Below are 20,596 nucleotides of genomic sequence, written 5' to 3'. Positions count from 1 at the left end.
CCCTACATGGAAATAATCTCCATACATGTGAAAAAAATCAAGCTGCCATCTGTACTAATTACATAAAAACCACTGCTGCTGCAATTAACCATGACTGCGGTCATATGTGCCATTTGACACAGAGGGGAAGCGCCCCTATTACCTCTGGTGGAATTTGACTCACAGTCACATGAGCACACATCCCTTGTGCTGCGGACTCTGCCTGCCACTGAGTGATCAGACGCCATGTTCGAGTTTTTTTGCCCTTTGTTTCCCATGCGCATAAATGAGGAATCGAACCCCCGCACGGAGGATTCTCCATGGAGTATGCGGTTATGCAAATACTACTAAGTGAGGGGGGGAGGCACCAAGTCAGGATGGAACGGGCAGACCATCCCAACGGTTTGAGTGTGTACTTGAGCGATCAGACAGGGGAAAGTCCATCCGTTGCGCATCGGCAAGCATTAGGACCAGACTTTCCCCGGTGTCTTTTAACTCCGCTTCTGTGGCGGGGCAGCACGGGGTGCTGATGGCTATGGGACCTTTCTGAGATGTTGCTGTCTGCTCGTGCCCTTTAGATCTGTCAGGCATTCACATCTGAGTCAGATCTAAAGGCACGTCTGACTGCAGCCTATGTTTGGAAGCTGGAGCACAGTTGTCACACTGGACGGTGTACACGCGTGGATTTTTTCCTTTATAAGAAAGTTATTTCCATGTAGAAAAAATGTAATGTGCCCTGAATCAAAGGAGTCTGAAAAGCACAGGGTCTCTCCTCTGTCAAAATGAGTTGGATTCAGTTCCCCCCTCTCACTGTGAAGAATTTTCCTTCAGTGCAGGGACTTCTTTCTCCACTCGTAAATTACTTACTTATCCGTAGAGAAATATTGGATCCAAACCATTGTGTTCCATTTTTTTCACTATTCTGATTGAAATATAGTTGAAATACAAATGAGCACAAAAAGAGCCCTGCTGGGTCTGATTAAAGTTACATCTAGGCAAATGTTCCATTTCTAATGGTAGGGACTTCCAAACCAGGAAGGTGAAGGCAAGAGTTCATTCTCCTTGTTGTCCCTAATATCTGGTGGGCTGAGGTATGCTACTTCTGAACATGGAGGTTCTACTCAGCTATCACAGCAAATAGGCATGGCCAATGTGATTTGATAGTACATATACAATTAATAACACATGTGTTTTGCAAAAAAGAGCCTTCTTTAAAAGATCTCTTATTTGGCAATGCTGAATAATCATCTGTTAATTTCTTGATAACATTGACCAGCATTAACCTCTTGGTGATGAAATACTTCTAAAATATACTGTGTGATTCTTTCGGCCTTTCTTTCTTTTATTAGGTCAGCAAGTTGGAGAGAGAAAAAAATCAGGAAGTTAAGCAGATCAAAGAACACGAACTGCATAAAAACATAGTGATTGTAACAGAACTCAAGGCTAAACTTCATGAAGAAAAAATGAAGGAGCTCCAGGCTGTTAGAGAAGGACTTTTAAGACAGCATGAAGCCGAGCTCCTAAGAGTCATAAAAATTAAAGATAATGAAATCCAGAGACTACAGGCCTTACTAACTACTGTGCGGGATGGGACACCCGATAAGGTTAAGACAGCACTTTTCTCTGAAGCAAAAGAGGAGGCCAAGAAAGGATTTGAAGTGGAGAAAACCAAAATGCAACAAGAAATTTCAGAGCTCAAGGGAGCTAAAAGACAAGTGGAAGAAGCTTTATCTGTGGCCATTCACGCTGACAAAATTAAAGCAGCAGAGATACGGAGTGTGTATCACCTACACCAGGAAGAAATCACCCGAATAAAGCGAGAATGTGAGCGGGAAATTCGCAGGCTGGTATGTGTGGCTATCAATAGTTCTGGTGGTTGGGGGGGGGGATCTCATATCTGTGCTTGTGCTGAAAACAGTTTAAAATACACATGACAAAGGGTCCTGCTTTCAGACGACTTAATCTGGGCAGAATCTCTGATCCTTCTGAGGTTCGCTCAGCACTAATGAAAATGTTGGTGATGAGTTTATCTCTAAAACATATGCTCCACTGTAAGCAGCAGGCTGCAAGATTTTGATCCAGGTTATCTCTTTCTCTGCATGACATCTGACATCTGTTTAAACAATCATTTCAGTTCCTCAAGGAATAAGCTTCACATCACTGCTGGTTGCTGGTTAGTATACAGTAGGACTTTTGAATTTATGTTTCAGGAAGATACATAATAAACTCTGAAGAGCACCTGTGTTTCTAGCATGTGACTTAACTGCAGAGAGGGTAAAGGGTAAATTGGGAAAGGGGCAAGTTTATTTTCCAGCTCTCTTTATGTGAAAATTTCTACCACAGCATTATAAATTATTGTGTCTATTGTTCATCTAGTCACTTGCAGAATTGTTAGTGAAACAAAAGAGTCTTTTGATCACTATACTGAAAGACTAGGGCAGTATGTTTCCCAACCTTGTAATTATTACTCTCTTTTTTCTCATTTTTCTGAATAAATAATTAGAATGCTAATATGTATCTGATCTGCAAATATGGCATACCAGCCATGGTCCAGAACAGTGTTAAACCTATTGATCTCAAGAGACTTAAGCATGCTTAACTTTCTGTTGAATTGTGTTTACTGAATCCAGAATACAGAATCTAGATTTCTGTATAATGATTTTCTTAAAAAATGAAGAGATTTTGTATAAGGAACAATATGCAACCTGTGACAAGCGGCAACTTTTTAGCATGTTGTTGTGGCACAAAGTATACATATGTGAGCATAGTATATTTGATACTCCACATTTGTGTTCATTATATTTCTTACATGGAAGTGATACTACATAGAGTGGCCCTCTCACAGTCTTGTATTTCCAGGATAATGTCTTTGTGCTACACAAATAGCTATAAATGCAGTCAGGCTATCTTCTGTTTTATATATCTGCTAGGCAACTTTTGAATTTAAATAATTTGTACGTGGTTTTTTAAAGTTGCCAGTTTCATGTATCCCATAACTATTTTTCTGATTTTACCATATAACCATCAGTTGTGACAGAACGTTTCCTGTGTTGTATCAATTTTCTTCCTCCCATATTATTTGGTACCAAATCTGTATGTTACAATATGTTACACAGGCTTTTAAACACTATTTTGGAATGATATTTGCAGTTAAATAGTCCCCTCTGCAGTTAATTATGGTGGGATAGGGGTGTGTGTGTGTGTCTGAAGTGCCTTCATGTCATTTCCAATTTATGGTGACCTTATGAATTAATGTCCTCCAAAATGTCCTATCATTAACAGCCTTGGTTAGATCTTGCAAACTGAGGGCTGTGGCTTCCTTGATCAAATCAATCCATCTCATGTTGGGTCTTCCTTTCCTGCTGCCTTCAATATTTCCTAGCATTATTTTTTTCCATTGGTCATTTTAGCTTCTAGGGAGAGTTCAGACTTGATTTGATCTAGAACCCACTGATTTGTCCTTTTGGTGGTCTAGGGTTGCCTGTTCTGGGTTGGAAAAGACCTGGATATTTTGGGGGTGGAGCCTGAGGAGGGTGGGGTTTGGGGAAGGGAGGGACTTCAGTGTGGTATAGTGCCACAAAGTCCATCTCCCAAAGTGGCCTTTTTCTCCAGGTGAACGGATCTTTGTTGCCAGAGATCAGTTGTAATAGAGGGAGATCTCCAACTGCCACCTGGAGGCTGGCAACCCGGTGGTGGACCACAGTATCAGTAAAACTCTCCTCTAACACAACATTTGACGTGAATCAACTTTCTTCCTATCAGCTTTCTTCATTGTCCAACTTTCACACCCATGTGTAGTAATGGGGAATACTATGGTGTGAATTATCTTGATCCTGTTCAACAGTGACACAGCGACACTTAAGAATTTTTTCCAGTACCTTCATGTCTTCACTTCTGAATCTCAGTCTCCTTCTGATTTCTTCATTGCCATCTCCCTTTTGGTTGATGACTGAGCCAAGGAATAGAAAATCTTCATTTCAATTTCTTCGTCGTCAACCTTAAAGTTATGTAATTCCCCAGTAGTCATTACTTTTGTCGTCTCAATGTTCAGCCATAATCAGCTTTTTTATGTAGGCTAATTTATTATGTTGATTGAGCTCTTTGATGTTTTTTATGACAAAGATGATAGTGAGGAACATATCTTCAGTTGCGTATGAAATTATGTGCTGTAATAGAATTTGTTCAGATCTATGTAATATTCAGAATTAATATTAGAGATTCCTTTCCAAAGTAAAAGATAGGGTTTTGATGAGAGCTAATCCACTTGAGTTAAATTTCAATTCATCCCACTTGTTCACTTGACGAACATCTAAATTGATTGCCTCAAGTTATAAGGGAGAAATGAGGCCAGTGCCACAACATGTTTGATTCTCCCTTATACCTTTTTTTTTAATATTCCAGGCACAGAGCTGATTATCCTTTTCTGTACTAGACACATTATGGGGGTGGGGGGAGAGAAATTCTATCTAAAACTTTCAGGATGAAATAATCTTAACTATATGGCCAATACAGGAATACAGTTTTCATAGGTTATGGGGTAACTAGATCATCTTTTACAAAGATGCTATAAAAACATGATGTCTTTTACATTTACACTGATTATTTGTGGTTCAAGAAGGATCATACATCATGTGGGGAACCTTTGATGGTGTTCTTTACATCCAGTCTTCTGGTACAGTGGCTTATTTTAATGACAAGTTACATATACTAGTTAGTAGATCAACAATTTTATTTGAGCTTTTTAAGAACTCTTTGGGTATATGCCATCAGGACCCAGAGACTTCCTGGTTTTTAATTTCCCCAATAAGTCTAAAAGTTCATCTCTTGTCACCTCAATTTGACTGAGTTCTTCAGACTCTCTTCTGAAAAAGACTGGCTCTGGCCTGGGTACAATGCCACACATTTTCCACAGTGAACACAGGTGCAAAGAATTCATTGAGCTTCGCTGTCACCTACCCATCTTCTTTTAGCATTCCTTTAATTCCTTGGTCAAAGGCCCAACTGCTTCTGTGGCTGATTTCCTTCTCTGGATAAATTTAAAGACATGCTTATTGTTTGTCTTGATGCTTTTAGCAATCCACTCCTCAAATTATATTTTTGAATGCCTAAATATTAACTTTCACTTATTTTGCGAGACTCTGACCCTTTCTGTTTGCTTCATTAGGGCAGACCTTCCACTTTTAAAAGAAGGCTTCTTTGCCTTTTATGACTTCCTTGATTTTAGTCATTAACCACACAGGCACCCTTTTTAGCTGGCAATACCTGGGTAATACATTATATCTGGTTCTCAGTTATGTGCAGCTTTCAATAGCTTCCAAGCGTCTTCTAGGGATTTGACTCTCTGATGTTTCCCTTACAGCTTCCTTCTAACTAGTCCCCTCATTTTTGTAAAGTTTCCTCTTTTGAAATAAAATGTTACAGTTTTGGACTTTAGAGGTAACTTTCAACGGAGAAGAAGAGGAGGAAGAAGAAGAGGAGGAGGAGGAGCAAGACAAGGAGGAGATTGGAGGAGGAGATTGGATGAGATTGGAATTATTCCCTGCCCTTCACTACCCAAAGGAGTCTCAGTGCAGTTTACAGTCTCCTTCCCCTCCCCACAACAGAGTATTTACATGATCATCCCTTTAGACTGACTCGTCCTGAGCTACAGGCCCCCCAGCTCCTTTTGGCTCCCCCCCCCCAGGATTAGTTTAAAAGCTGCTCGGACACCTTTTTGTTCTTGTGCCAGCAGTGTGGTTCCCTTTTGGTTCAAGTGAAGTCCATCTCTTTTGTACAGGTTTAGCTTGTCCCATAAAGTTCCCCAGTGCCTAGCAAATCTAAATCCTTCCTTCCAGCAGCACTTCCTCATCCATGCATTGAGACCCCTGCTCTGTGCCGGTCTAGCTGTCCCAGTGCATGGAACCACTAGCGCTTCTGAGAATGCTACCTTTGAGGTCCTGGCCTTGAACTTTCTGCATAGTAACCCAATTTTTTCCTCCAGGACCACACAACTTCATTTCCCATGGACTCTTATAGTAGGCCCCTGAAAGTCTCAACATAGCTCTCTCTCCCTCAGCCTTTCTAGGTTGGTTACCCTGGCCTCAAGCAAATGAACCTGTTCCCTGAGAACCAAGAGCCCACACATGGAGCACACCCAGTATTTCTGCCCAGTGGGCATGTAATCACACATGTGGCCCTCCCTGCAAAACACTTGATAGACCCCACTCCCTTGCTGGCTTTCTACCTACACAATTGGTATGGTTGTTTAGTCTCCCAGACAACTGAATCTTGGCACAGACGGAGACCATAGAAAGTGCAACATATGAGCCAGGGAGTCTGTCCATGGTTGTTCTTTTCTGGGGCTCCAACCTGTCGCCAGCCAGCTGGTCAGTGGGGAAGTCCTACCCTTGAACAGGCATGTCACCCTGGACATCCCTGTCACAATGACATCACCCAGAAATGACATCATCGTGTCGGGGATGTTGGGGGGTGACACTCTAGTTTTTGGGCAAACTCTATGGTTTTGAAGGCAAAAAAATATATAGTTTTGCCCAAAAACTAGAGTGGCACCCTCCAGCAACCCCAACACGATGATGTCACTTCCAGGCGATGTCACAGAGAAGAGGCAGAATTCCCCCACTGGCAGCTAGGTAGGACCTGGCAACTCTATCTTTACTCTTCAGCCTACTTGTGTTTTTACTGCCTCCAAATCCTTTTGGGGAAAAGAACCACTGAGTTGCCAACACACTCTGAAAAGGAAATAATTTCTCACTGAGAAAGTGTGCTCTAATATATTTCGGGCAACATCAAAGACTGTATCATGAAAAAGATATTTTGGGCTTTTTATATGATCCAGTCAGTGTCTGCAATCTCTTCTGTTTCTCATGTTGAGCATTTTTAATTAGACCACATATTAATAGTAGTCTGCTGCTTAGGCAAATTAATCCCCAACAAATACTTTAATGCCAGACTGTTTTCAGAGCATGCATCATGACCCAGAAGCCATAAGTCTTTATGCTTTGTATTTATAGACAGATTTTATAGACAGACAAACGGGAGGTCTATTAGATTTCACAAGGCATGTTTTCATCATTTGAGAGTAGTAGTAACTTGACATCAAAACTACCAGTTATGCACTTTTGGGTCCATTGAAGTCAGTGGTCTTAGAAATGCATCCCTCTGGTTAGGACTGCCCTGTAGCTGACTACAGGACATTAGTACAAATTGCAAACATAGCTGTTGTGACAAAATAGCATCAGGACCTGTAGCTCCTTAACATCTAATACATTTATTATAGCTTTCAGAGGCAAAAGCCTACTTATACATCATGCAGTTGATTCAGGTAGGTGATGCTTATGGAAATTCATGCCACAATAAATTTCTTAGGCCCTGGACAGATAGTTCATTGAGAGACTGCATAATACCCAGTACTGAACAAAAACAGGTTGGAAAAGCAAAATTATTTACATCTGCTTCTCATTGAGCCTTTTTGAAAGGTGGGGGGGAAGCATTTGTGAAATAAAGATCTGTGTAAGTCAGGATAGCACAGTTTCTATATGCCCCCAACATCCTACTCTAAAAATATATTGCCTGGTTGGAAATGGTAGAAATTATGATTCGGCAAAATATTAGAGCTGTGGATCTCTAAAGATTTATATCCTGTATTTTTTCAAATCATTTGCAGACATTTCTCTCTTCTGCTGGATGTGGCAGCATTCAGAACTGCTGCTTTTGACACACACACACACACCGGCTTCTGCATATAAGATCTTTGATCACACTTCTGGTTCTGCAATTGTCAGTTCTATATTAATGCATTCCTCCAGGTCTTCTGATCTTGATAATATCTGTTCTTTGGAGAAATTGTTTCAAGCATGAATATTGTACTTGGAAAACAAAAGAATGTATGCCTTTGGTGGATAGGCTGAAGAAGCACACATGCACTGAAATACAGAGTAAGCCTAAATAAAGGTCAGCATTTCTGAATCAGCAATTCAAGTGGGAGAACAAAGGAAGCGGGGCGGTTTTATTTCAAAATAGGCTAGACTCCATTTATACTAGGCCAACTGACCTCACTCTGTTTACTAAAACAGGCTGGTTTTATGTGTGATGAAAAGATCCTGAGCACTATTCTGAATCCTTATGGGAAGCATGCCTTTCATTCACCATGTGATTAGAGGTTTTCCCGCAGCTCGAATTTGGGTGAATGCAGGGGTTTTTTTGTGGAAAAAGCCCAGCAGGAACTCATTAGCATACTAGGCCACACCCAACAGCAGAAACCTATTAGCATATTAGGCCACACCCCTGACAGCACAGCTCATTGGCATTATAGGCCACACCCCCATGTTACCAGAAGTGTGCTCATCCAGCCACACCCAGATTTTGCTTCTTATTCTGTTGACCTTGTTTGTTGTCAAAACCCAGGGCTTTTTTTGTAGCAGGAATTACTTTGCATGTTAGGCCACACACCCCAATGTAGCCAATCCTAATGAGTTCCTGCTGGGTGTGGCCAACTTGGAAGCCAGCCGGAACTCTGTTCCTGTGCGTTCCTGCCCAAAAATAGCCCTGGGTGAATGACATTCAGTAGTTGATGTGCCTCCATGCACAACTCACAAGATTTTTCTTTGTAAGGACCGATTCACATGTGTATCCATCAACTATCACATTTTTATTCCATTCCAAGGAGCTCAGGGTAGCATTTCATCCTCACAACAACCCTGTAATGGGGACAGAGAGGGTCACCCAATGAGCTTTATGGCCAACTAGAGCTTTGAGCCCAGGTCCTGACTGAGTCCAATGCACCCTTGAAATACCATGGTGGCTTTCATTGTTAAATAGCCAGAATCTAACACAGGCAAGGAATGCTTTTATTACTTTAAAACACTGTTGTTTATTGCAGTCAGTTTGCATATTCCACTGCAAGTCATCAATAACACCAAGCAAATGTGGAAAAATCCTGTGCATATGTGAAGCCGCCCTCTTCTCTGAAATAAATCTGAATGAAAAAGAAGGAATGAACAAAGGACAAAAGCTAAGCAGGAACTTTAATAGGCATGCTGCTGAGCTTGTGAGAAATAATGTGGAGCTGCAGGAGATTAGACACATCATTGTTGCAAACAACAAAAATGAACAACACAAACTGCCAGAACTTATTTTATCAAGACTACAAATACGAATGTTGGTGCAGAGCATGCCACATCTGAGGAGCCATAGTGCTTTCACAAAAACTTCGCCAACAAAGGGTGCATAAACCAGATGTCAGCCTTTTTTCTGGTATTCTTTTGTGTCCAATTGACTGCAAAGATGAAGTGATCAGAGTCACACTTGCCTTGCCCAGATTGTCACACAATCAACTTCAAGCATCTCATTTGCAGGGAGTCTCTCCATGGGTTGGATACAACCAGCCTTTTCACTTTGGGGCAAAATACATGCTATGTTTGACATGTGTCAGGTGCCCAACCCAACTTGTAGCAAAAGATTAGAAAAGGGACTAACCTCTAAAAACCTTTAGAAATGTCTCAGTTGCCTCGCAGAACTCCATGTGCTCCTAGGGGAAAGGATAGTTTTAGAGGGTGGCTGAGCTGGTCTGTGGTAGAACAGTTAGATTCAAGTCCAGTAGAACCTTAGATACTAACAACATTTTCAGGGTATTAGCCTTCTAGAGTCATAAATCCCTTTGTCAGGCATGAGCAGGAATAGGAATGAAGATCTCGGAATCTAAGTCTTTATATCCCAGTCAGAAGGTGGGAGGGGTGTTGTAAAGAATGCTTGTAAAGGATGCAAAGATGCGAATGCATACTGTAATCTGCTTGATTAGGGGAAAAGATGAACTTCCGGTTTCTCTCCCCATTGGTTTCACCAGTGGAAAAGGGCCATGGGGGCTTTTTGAAAGGGGAAAGGGCAAGCCCTCTTTGTAGCCATTTCCACTAGCAAAACTGGTGGGGGAGGGAAGCCTGAAGCCCCTCCTTTGCCTTTGCAGTGTTTGGAACTGCCAGAGGCAACAAAGACATTTTTAAAGGTTAGTCCCTGCACTAATCTTTGACTACAAGACATGTTGGGCACCTGTGTCTTAATGTAATGTGTGTTGTTGGCCTATCTTATCTAATTCCTCTCCTTACTGCATCTCCCATGATTTATAGCATAGCCTTTTTTTGTGGTCAGAGGGGCCTCCTCCTTCCATTTTCACCAGCAAAAAAAAAATTGGTTAGATTCAATCCTATGGGCAGTCTGGAGCCATGGAAAATGGAGGGATCCCACATACTCATGAATGTGTGTGTGTGTACACTGTACAAATGGCACCTTAGAGTTTGTGGAGGGTGTGGACAGGATCCCCCACCAACATAGCATTTTGTGCTCAGATTCTGTTGGCGCAAGAGGCTGCCTAGTTGACAAAATTTGTCAGTAAAAAGGGAAGAGCTAGTCAAATGGTTTGCACTTGATGTCTTCAACACAGAAAGGCAATTTTGCAGAAAAAGTAAAATATCTCTTGTGTAAGCAAGAAAATTGCAGTAGAATTTACCTGTGATAGTAGAACTAGCAGCTCTTTTCCTTCTGCTTACTTTTTTTTTGGGGGGGGGGGGGCTCCAAGCCTGTTTCTACTCCCTGCCAGTTCATTGGATCCAATAAAAAGTGAACAAAAGGAGCTTGTGGAACACATCTCTCCTCTTTCTCTTTTATTTTTTAAAAATATTTTAAAAATATTTATACCCTGACAGTCCCTTGGGATTCTAAATGGCTTACAATTTCACTCCAAAGGACCCTGAGCCCTTGAAAAGCTGCTCCTGTGGCCAGGTCGACCCTCAGGAACAGAGACAAATACATAATGGCTGATTGGTGTGGTATAATAGCATATAATAGCATGTTGGATGTGGTTTGGGGAAACCCAGGTTCAAATTCCAGCTTGGCCAAGTCACTCTTAGCATAACCCACCTGACAGGGTTATTATGAGGGTAAAAAGGGTGGAGAGGAGACAGGAATGAGACAAGCAAAAGAGAAACTAGCCAAAACGTTTTTCCTGGCCAGAGCAACAGAGTGTGATTTCTGCTCATCTCCCCATCTTGCTGCAGTCCTCTGTACTCTACACCAAACTGTTTTTGGCTAAATATTAGAAAGAACTTTCTGACAGTTAGAGCAGTTCCTCAATGGAACAGGCTTCCTGAGGAGGTGGTGGGCTCTCCATCTTTGGAGGTTATCAAACAGAAGCTAGATGGCCATCTGACAGCAATGCTGATCCTGTGAAGTTAGGCAGATCATGAGAGGGAGGGCAGGAATGGTTGCATCAGTGCTTAGTTCTTGTGGCCCTTTCTTACATGACCAAGGAAATGCTGGTGGCCACTTTGGGGTCAGGAAGCAATTTTTCTCCAGGCTAGTTCGGCCAGGAATCCAGGAGGTTTTTTTGTTGTCTTCTGGGCGTGGAATGGGTCACTGGGGGGGGGAGGTATTTGTGAATTTCCTGCATTGTGCATGGGGTTCGACTAGATGTCTCTGGAGGTCCCTTCCAACTCTATGATTCTATGATTCTACCCTGTTACGGAGGATCTCCCAACTCACAGAAGCAGATTTTCAGAGGAGGGCACAGGAAGCTGCAGGGGGAGGAGTGGAATGATCCATTCTGTGGATTGGTTCCATTCAGGTGTATTTGAATCCAAGCCTGTATTTTAAAACAAGATACAAAAAGTCATAATTAGAAGAAAACTCTATTAAATCCACATGCTATTTCATGCAACATGAGAACATAAAAAGAGCCCTGCTGGATCAGACCAGTAGTCCATCTAGTCCAGCATCCTGTCTCACACAGACGCCAGCCAGTTCCTCTGGATGCCCAACAACAGGGCATAGAGGCTCAGGCCTTCCCTGATGTTGCCTCATTGGCTCTGGGATTCAGGTTTCATGCCTCTGAATGTGGAGGTTCCCCTCAGTCACCGTGGCTAGTACCCATTGACAGACTTATCCTCCATGAATCTATCTAATCCTCTTTTAAAGCTGTTGATTCCTGTGGCCATCATTACATTCTCTGGCAGTGAATTCCACATTTTAATCGTTCTCTGTTTAAAGTAGTATTTCCTTTTGTCAGTCCTGAATATAAGGCCTATCGGTCTCATTGGATGCCCTGGAGTTCTAGTATTTTGTGAGAAAGAGAAAAAGTTCTCTTTGTCAACTCTTTCCACTCCATGCATAATTTTATAAGCCCCTATCATGTCCCCCCTTAGGCGTCTCTTTGCTAAGCTGAAAAGTTCCAGACTCTTCAGGTTTTCCTCATAGGGAAGGCATTACAATATTGGGTGTTCTATTCTCAGTCTCTTTCCTAAGAATCCCTAACAGAGGTTGCCTTTTTCACTTCTGCAGCACACTGGGTTGACACTTGGATTGAGCTATCCAGTACGACCCTAAGAGCTTTTCCCCTCTCAGTCTCAGCAAGTTCAAACCACATTAGCCTGTGCTTGAAGATAAAAATTTTTTGTCCCTGCATGCATCACCTTGCACTTACCAACACTGAACTTCATTTGCCACATTGTCACCCACTCATTCAGTTTGTGGAGGTCCTCTCGAAGCTCTTCACAGTTAGTCTTGGTTCTCACCATCCTGAATAATTTTGTGTCATCTGCAAATTTGGCCACTACACTACTCGCCCCTAATTCTAGATAATTTATGAATAAATCTAATAGTACTGGCCCCAGTACCGATCCTTGTGGAACCCCACTGCTTACTTCCCTTGATTCTGTGCCCTCCTTGATGTACAATGCGATACCAACAACAACCTGTCTCTCCCTATCCTGCCATTCATGCCCTTTGTACACAAAGGTCTGTCTTTGGGTTTATCAGCTGTTGTGCCCATGTGATTTCCCCTTAATGGTATCTTGACTGGAGGAAGCTTCCTGTTTCCTTTGATCTCAGGGTCTGTAGTTACCTCTTCTCTTGTAAGTGATTGACAGGTCATTTATGCACACTGCTGGCCTTACATAAAACAGAGGTCCAGTATACAGTCTAATTGCTTGCTTTGACAGTTTGCCTGGAGGTCCTGTATTAGCCAACGATGGGAATGGATTTCCTCATTTGCAATTAAACCCTCTGTCAGGGAGGGGGTTTTTCCCCTTTTTTGGATCCAGATGCAAATTTAAAATGCAGCATACATTTTCCCCCTTTCCACACCTTCTGTTACAAAATTTTCTTAGCAGTCCTTATAAACAGCTTATTCTGTATTAAAAATTACACACTGTGTTTTACTCAGTCTGAGAAATAACAACTGCGGGTCCAGCCACTGGTTTGCTAAAAGCAATATTAGAAATTGCATTTGTATAGCAGACGGCTAGGGAAGGAGAGATGGAAAGCAGAGAAATCCCCATATTTCATGGCTCTAAGCTTTCATAATTGGCAGCAAGGTTGCTCACAAGCTGTTTATTAATTAAAATGCATTCATGGTGGAGACAACCTGCTAAACAGAAAGTGGGAAACATCCATGCTGTTAAACAAGCCGTTTTCTTAAAGACGATTGGCTACTCTTCTCATGTATATTCATAGTCTGTGTTTCACAAGTCGGCCTTCTGTTATCAAAAGTAACAGGGTAAAATTCTAAGACAGGCGCTATGCAAATGTGAGACATTGTTAGCCTGGCTTTCTGCAGGATTGAAATAAATGTGCGAACTAGTCTTTTTGGGATGCACATCTGGATACTGACACAGCACTCCCAGCGAATTGCAGCCCCCTTTTTACTCTAACCTTTCCTTTGTGTGGATGGTATGGAGCAAAAAGGCTGTAAAAGTAAGTGTGTATACATGTGTGTGAGAGAGATGTATTGATTTTACTGCTATCCTATAAAATAGGTTAATGATCAATTATGTTTAAAGCCATGTTGTTCATTCAGTGACTTAAAAACACATGGGAAAAGATTTTGTGTGTGTGTGTGTTTGTGCAAAAGAGTCAGTTATTTCTCTTTCTATGTATAAAATATAAGTAAAAGGTAATATGGAGCTTTCCTTTCTTGCATGTTTCTTCCCTAAATTAAATGTTGCCTGTTAATAGAACTTCTTTGTGGTTTAATTAATAGGGATTTAGCTTTCCAGATTTTTCCTCTTTATACGTCTCTCTCTGTTACCCAGCTTGATTATAAAATTCATGGAAAATGCATACCAGGCTGTTCTTTGTTATATGGCATCCTGTAGTAGATAGACACATTTTTGACATGACTCTTAAAAAATGAATGTGCTTGTATGTTTTGGGTGTGTGTGTTTAATAGCAATAGTCTAATCTACATACAAGCACTCTGCCACTCTGATTAATGCAATATGTAAATGAATTACATTGCATGTATCAGCGAAGATTACCTGGCCCTGCAGTTCTTGCTCGTATGTTTTTGTGGGTTGTCTGCTTTTGAAAGCTAGTTCCATGTTTGATATTTTCTCTGGGCCACGTTAACTACAAGTCCTTGGTGAGGGGGAACCTTATAGCTTCAGGGTTTGCAGACAGAAAAATTCATACCTGTGGGGGAAATTATCCCCCCCATCCCCAAATTTTCTTGCCCACTGATCATCTATAAAGTACGTCATGCATCAGTGAGGAAGTGGAGGTAGAAATGTGGTGGCAGTTTTGTGACCTGGGAAGGAATAGTATTGGTTGAAATGTGACTTTGTATTTATGTGTTTACTCCCCCCCTCCCAACAGTTTAATAGTGTGGTTTTTCAAATTGTCTTTTGGGTGAGTTTCATGGGAATTTGGTATCACTTGTGGGTGACACCCTTTGAATTTACCCAGTGTCAATGGCCTTCTTCTTTTTTTAATAGAGTGACAATATTGCTAGAGTGTATGGAGGATATGATGTCACTTCTGGGTGGAGGGTTGATGCACACGTCATCACTTCCAGGTGGTACTCTAGGATTCCACCTGGTCTCTGTGGCCTTTACCATATTGACTGGGGAGAATTCTTAGAATATCACCATTGACACTATCCCCACCCCCATTTTTCTCCTGCTTCTCCAATTATCAAGGCTGGGGGAGTAAGAACTGGAGAGGGAGTCTGCCTGCTGCGCAAGGCAAATGGTAAACCTAATTCCTACCAAACTTTAGACCACACTTCATGGTAGCATTGAGGTTCCAAACGTCTGCAGAGCCTTTATGAACTATGAACACAAGAACATGCCCCCAAATGCTCTGCAATGCATAGGACAGAGTTACCAACCTCAAGGTGGGGCCTTGAGTTCTTCTGGAGTTATAATTTATCTCCACTCTACAGAGATCAGTTTCCCTGAGGTAAATGACAGCTTTAGTGTTCAGATTCTATAGAATCTTCTCTCTGTTTCCTTTGTTCCCAGACTTATGTCCTTTATAATACTGCAGTACACCCCTGTATAAAGTGACAGCCTCTACATACACACAAGCTCTATGGCCACCTTATAGATAATACAGAATATTTTAAAAGACTATTATTGAAGAGTGGTTTGGAAAAGCAAATAAATATTTCTTCTCAGCTATGCTGAGTGAACTTCCTCCATTTCTCAATAAACATGTTTGCCTTGTAAGAAGTAAATGGAATATTGTAGTATAGGCATTAAAACTGTATGGGGGGGGGGTCCCTGTAAGGTATGTGTGATGTACTTTGGGAGATTCTGTCGTACAGTGACAAATTTTGACCAGGGAGAACGCAGAGGGAGGGGGCAAAGTGTGGCATGAAACTCTCCCCTTCTAGAAAATAATTCTTGTACAAAAATGAAAGGAGGTGCCATGTTCATGCATGAAATGCTGAGACAGAGTTATCAGTCTGAAGATTAATTAATATAAAGAGAGTTGCTTCAGAGCTATCCCTAGAATCAAAAGGCTGAGATGATAAAAATGGAATCCAGGAGTAGAGCCATCTGCTTTTCTCTGTATACTGGAAACAGGAAATAACAAAGTACACAGACTGGATCTCAAGTCGCCACCCAACAGTGACATGTGAGTTGCAGGGTTCCCCCCCCCCCTTTCCCGCATGCATGGTGTCAAATTCAAAATATGACTGTGGTGTGTGCTTGTAGAAGAAGCTTCAGCACCCCTCCCTTCAGTGGCGGCCCCCAGGAAAATAGTACAAGGGAGAAGCTGAAGCCCCTTCTCCATAAATGCCACAGTCACATTCTGAATCAGTCACCACGCATGTCAGAATTGAGGACAACCTGCCATGCAAGCCTGAGCGTTACACAGGACACACGGTGGGGGAGCTCAGACCCAACTTGTGTACTCTGTGATGTGTAATGAAGTTTCTACTGAACTAGTAGAAATTGTGCAAGCAATTTCCAGTGAGCAGCTCGTGCACAACTTCCTGTTTCTATAAAGCCAGGGCATGAGGAATTCCTAATCCATCTCTGTAAAAGGGGAGTGCAATGCAGCCAGTCCTCAGAAAAAGGTGCCACAAAATTGTAGGTTGCTTCCACATGAGTGTTTATGTCTGGCATGTGTCTGAAAATGAAATGTTTGTTTTCGAGTTTCCACAAGCCATCATGGTGCATTCATGTACCTTATGGCTCAAGTGGTTAAGACGCTGAACTGCAGGCTGTGGAAGGTCAGTAGTTCAGCGGTTCAAGACCCGGGTGCCGCAAGACTGGGTGAGCTCCTGTCTCTAGTTCCAGCTCCTGCCAGCCTAGCAGTTCGAAAGCAAGAAATTGCAAGTAGATAAATAGGGACCACTTCGGTGGGAAGGTAACAGCGGTCCGTGCGCCTTGGTGTTTAGTCATGCCAGCCACATGACCACGGAAACGTCTTCGGACAGCGCTGGCTCTTCGGCTTTGAAACGGAGATGAGCACCGCAACCCTAGAGTCGGATTCGACTGGCTTTCGAGCAAGGGAACCTTTACCTTTACCTTCCTAAACCAAGTTAGCTGCAGGCAGTCCTGCCTATGCTGGTGTGATCTTCCCTGTCCCGTCCCCATGATTTCTATCCCTCCCTGTGCCACTGAAGGGCTTTAGTAGGGTTGGGTTTTTTAAATCGTAATTGACATATCACTATAACATTATAATGCTACCATGGTACGTAAATTGCCAGTGAAGACCCCTGCCCTGAAAAACCATCCAGTGGTGCAGGGAGGGAGAATGGCAGCCACAGGTGACTTGGGCTGGGAAAGAGCTGGGAAATCCTCTGTGTGGATGCCTCCTCCTTCACATGCCCCTGCATCAGCAGCTGTGACAGCCCCATCACCATGGGTAAGAGGTCACAGATACACAAGGGCTTTAACAGCCTCAGAAATCTGCAGGATTACTTAAGCCTCCTTGGTGGCCCTGATTGGGCAAAAAGTCAGGGTAGAAATGATGTAAATAAATAAACCTAATCCTAATTTTTTCCTTGTATATATGCAGTATACTAGGAGGGGTTCACACGGGAGCAGTTAGCATAAATGTTTGTTAGGGAATCAGGGATGTACCGTTGGGAAAGAGATTATGCCATTGTCTAAGCATCATGTTCCTCTGCTTTACATGTCCTAAAGGCCAATTCAAACAGGCTGCTGCTGATTCAGTGCAGGTCTCTCCCACCTAACCCTGGGAGGCTGCTAGTTGGGAAGGTCTCCCATGTCAAAACTGCCCTACAAAGTTTGAGTTCAGTGGTACCTTTAAGACCAACAAAGTTTTATTCAAGGTATGAGCTTTCATGTGCATGCACATTTTGTCAGATACATTGAAATGGAAGGTAACGGTTCATTGATATAGAGAGATGGTGAACAGTAAATTAGCATACAGCATAATGACAGTGTTTTAACAGATGCAAAAACTAAGCAGATAGAACATATTAAGGCCCCTGCCACACGGCAGGGAAAAGACGGGGCGAAGCGCGGCTTTTAAAAGCCGTGCCAAAAAAGAAACGCCCCAGCGGGATCCCATGGATCCCGGTTGCCGCGCTCCGTTGCTCTCCGGCACGATCAGATGTTGGGGAGGAAGATACCAGTCGGAGGGGGAGGCTGCCGTACTGCACATGCTCGAGCATGCGCAGTACGGCAGGGGGCCGGGGATGCGACGGCGGCAACACGCGCCGCCGATCCCACGGCCGGGATGAAGCGGACCATCCAGATGAACCACCGAAGGTAGATGGTTCATCTTTGCCGCGCTTCATCGGGGGAAGGGCCAGATTGGAGGCGGGAGCGCGACGCCAGCCAGACGTTGGCATGGGATCGCACCCGTTTGCTGCGCTTCCAATCTGGCCCGCTCCCGGCCCAAACTGCCTCGTATGAATGGGGCCTAAGTTTGCTTGTTTGGATTTAATTCTGGGAAAACACAGTAAGGTCCCGATCACATGTGCCGGAAAATGCGGGGGGGAGGCGTGGTGATTTTCGCCATCGCAATTTGATGTGCCCCAACACGATCAGACGCGACGGTGTTGTTTCCATCGCCGGGTGTTTCCAGCACACTCCAACCAGGAAGCAGGGACACAAGAGGAGCACGCTGGAGTGATCACATGGAGAGCGTCTGGCTGCAGCCCGTCGCAACCAGTTGATAGTGGATTTTCCCGGGTACTTTTAAACTCCACTTCTTTGGCTGACTGCTACGGGTTGCTGACGGGTGCGGGACGCTGGCCAGATGTGTCCGTTTGATCGTAAGATCCGGCCGGCATTTGTGAGTATCCCGTGGCAAATTCTGTGTGTGATCAGGGCCATTATATGTCAAAATAGGAGACTGATTGTGTAAAAGTATCCTTTTACTTTTGTTACACTCCATTTGTCTCCTCTCAAGCATGGAGGTAGTTAACAGCAGCACACGAAAGCTCACAGCTTGAATAAAACTTTGTCGGTCTTAAAGGGGCTGCTGAACTCAAACTTTGTTCCACTGCTTCAGACCAACATGGCTGCTCACCTAGATCAAAACTGCCCTACATAAGGAAAGTTAGCTTGTCTGGGGCAAGACTGAAATCACAAGATGTGCTACATGCATACCGTAACCATTCGCAAGTGTTCCTGTTTACCGAGGACAGTTTTGATGCTTTGGTTAGTCACTATTCCTATTTTGGGCCTATCATTACTTTCTGGGGGTGCCTTATTAAAATGTCTTTAGAACGAGTTGCTCAGCTTCCTCTGCTGAGTCTCTAGAAGTCAAATCTCAGGGGCATGGAGTGTGGAGCAGATACATTCCATCTCCGGTCTGCAATGCAAATGCATGTATATGAACACAAAGACTCCAGACATATTTCAACTGCTGCAGTTTATTTTGAACTCTTGGAGGAAATGTTTTTCTGGTGTATCTTCAATCAAAGGAGAATAGCGCCATTTGTTTCTGCGTTAATGAATTTTACATAATGGAGAAATGTTATAAAAAGTTTTAATTTTTGCCTACTCCGAATGATGGAACTGTCACTTTACCTCTTGATGCAGTCAAAGGCAACTCAGTGTCCAAACCCTTTTGTGAAATCTTATTAGCACATTGTGTAGGGTTGCCAGGTCTGGGTTGGAAAATACCTGGATACTTTGGGGGTGGATCCAGGAGAGGGCAGGGCTTAGGGACAGGAGGGGCCTCAGCATGGTGCAATGCCATAGAGTCCACTCTTCAAAGCAGCCACTTTCTCCAGGGGAGCTGATCTCTGTCAGCTGGAGATCAGTTGTAAAAGCAGGAGATCTCCAGGTCCCACCTGGAGGCTGGCAACCCTACCATTGCACCACAACATTTTTATTTGTTCTGTCTTAAGATTCTAGCTTGTCTGTCTGCATCCAATGTGACTAAATCTGCATTCTCAGTTGTTTCATCCATCATTGGTTTAAGACTTAACAACCTATAGGTTATTTCTGTTCTTCTTGTTGAAAGTTCAATCACCAGCCTGAACCAAATGCGATATGTTGCCCTGTCACTTTTGAAAGTTTCCACACTCCATTTTAAGAAATGCTAACTGACAGCACAATTCTATGCATGTTTACTCAGAAGTAAGTTCCGTGATGCCTATTCAATGGAGCTTTATAAAATTGCAAACTCGCAATGCAGTCTTAAACAGAGTTACACTTGTCTAAGCCCATGTAACTCTATTTAAGATTGCACTGTGGGACTTTCACATGTAAAAAAAGTCAAAATTTTCCATCTCTGTCAAAATAATAGTTCTATTTCTTTTGTCTCCTTTTCCAGTATAGGTCACAAAGTTGCACAGATGATGCTATACCTTCTGTAGGTGCAATTCCATAATCTGTAGACAAAGGAACTGTTATTTGAAGTCCAAATCAGATTTCTTCAGAAGCCTCTTAACTGTTTGAATTGAGCTTTCCCCCCATGTTATTGGACTGAGGAAGTAATAGAATTAATGGGTGCGTTCAGACGGGGCATTTATGCCAGTATAGATGCCGGTTGGAATCGGTGTACTTACGGGCAATCACACGGCGAACATCTGCCTTCCATCTCTAACCGTTGCAAACAGCCTTTAACCGTTGTATTCTGCTACTAGATCCCCAAATGGTGGTATCCTGAGTGCACCAGTTCCAGCCACATTATCCCCATCTGATCGCTCTCCACCGGTGTCTAGCCACTTCCGTTCGGAAGCCCGAGGCTTCCGCTTTTCGGCCGCCATTTTTTTTAAGCCTCCTCAATGTGCGCTTGGGCAAAGCTTCGCCCCGGCGTTTGTAAAACAGAAACAAAAAAAGATGCTTAGTTTTAGGCTTTAGACGAGTCCGGGACCTCACGGAGGCCAGTTTCAGAGTAAAAATGTAAAGGGACG

General features: G+C 43.0%; 1 protein-coding gene across 2 annotated transcripts in view; it reads left to right on the top strand.

Moving 5' to 3' along the window:
- The window catches only part of JAKMIP3 (Janus kinase and microtubule interacting protein 3), a 67,495-nt gene that overhangs the window by 18,197 nt on the left and 28,702 nt on the right, over window positions 1-20,596 (top strand). The window contains exon 2 of one of the 2 annotated variants that reach the window (XM_015409359.1): window positions 1,329-1,826. The exons of the other annotated variant lie outside the window; for it this stretch is intronic. Within the exon in view, the coding sequence (XP_015264845.1) occupies window positions 1,329-1,826 (498 nt within the window). The remainder of the gene's footprint in view (window positions 1-1,328; window positions 1,827-20,596) is intronic. 2 annotated transcript variants of the gene reach the window in all.

Source organism: Gekko japonicus, unplaced genomic scaffold (assembly GCF_001447785.1).
Source record: "Gekko japonicus isolate JY-2015 unplaced genomic scaffold, Gekko_japonicus_V1.1 scaffold716, whole genome shotgun sequence".
In the NCBI taxonomy this organism is placed as follows: Eukaryota; Metazoa; Chordata; class Lepidosauria; order Squamata; family Gekkonidae; genus Gekko; species Gekko japonicus.
Note: the sequence above shows the minus strand (reverse complement) of the source record. Positions and strands in the feature narration are given on the sequence as shown.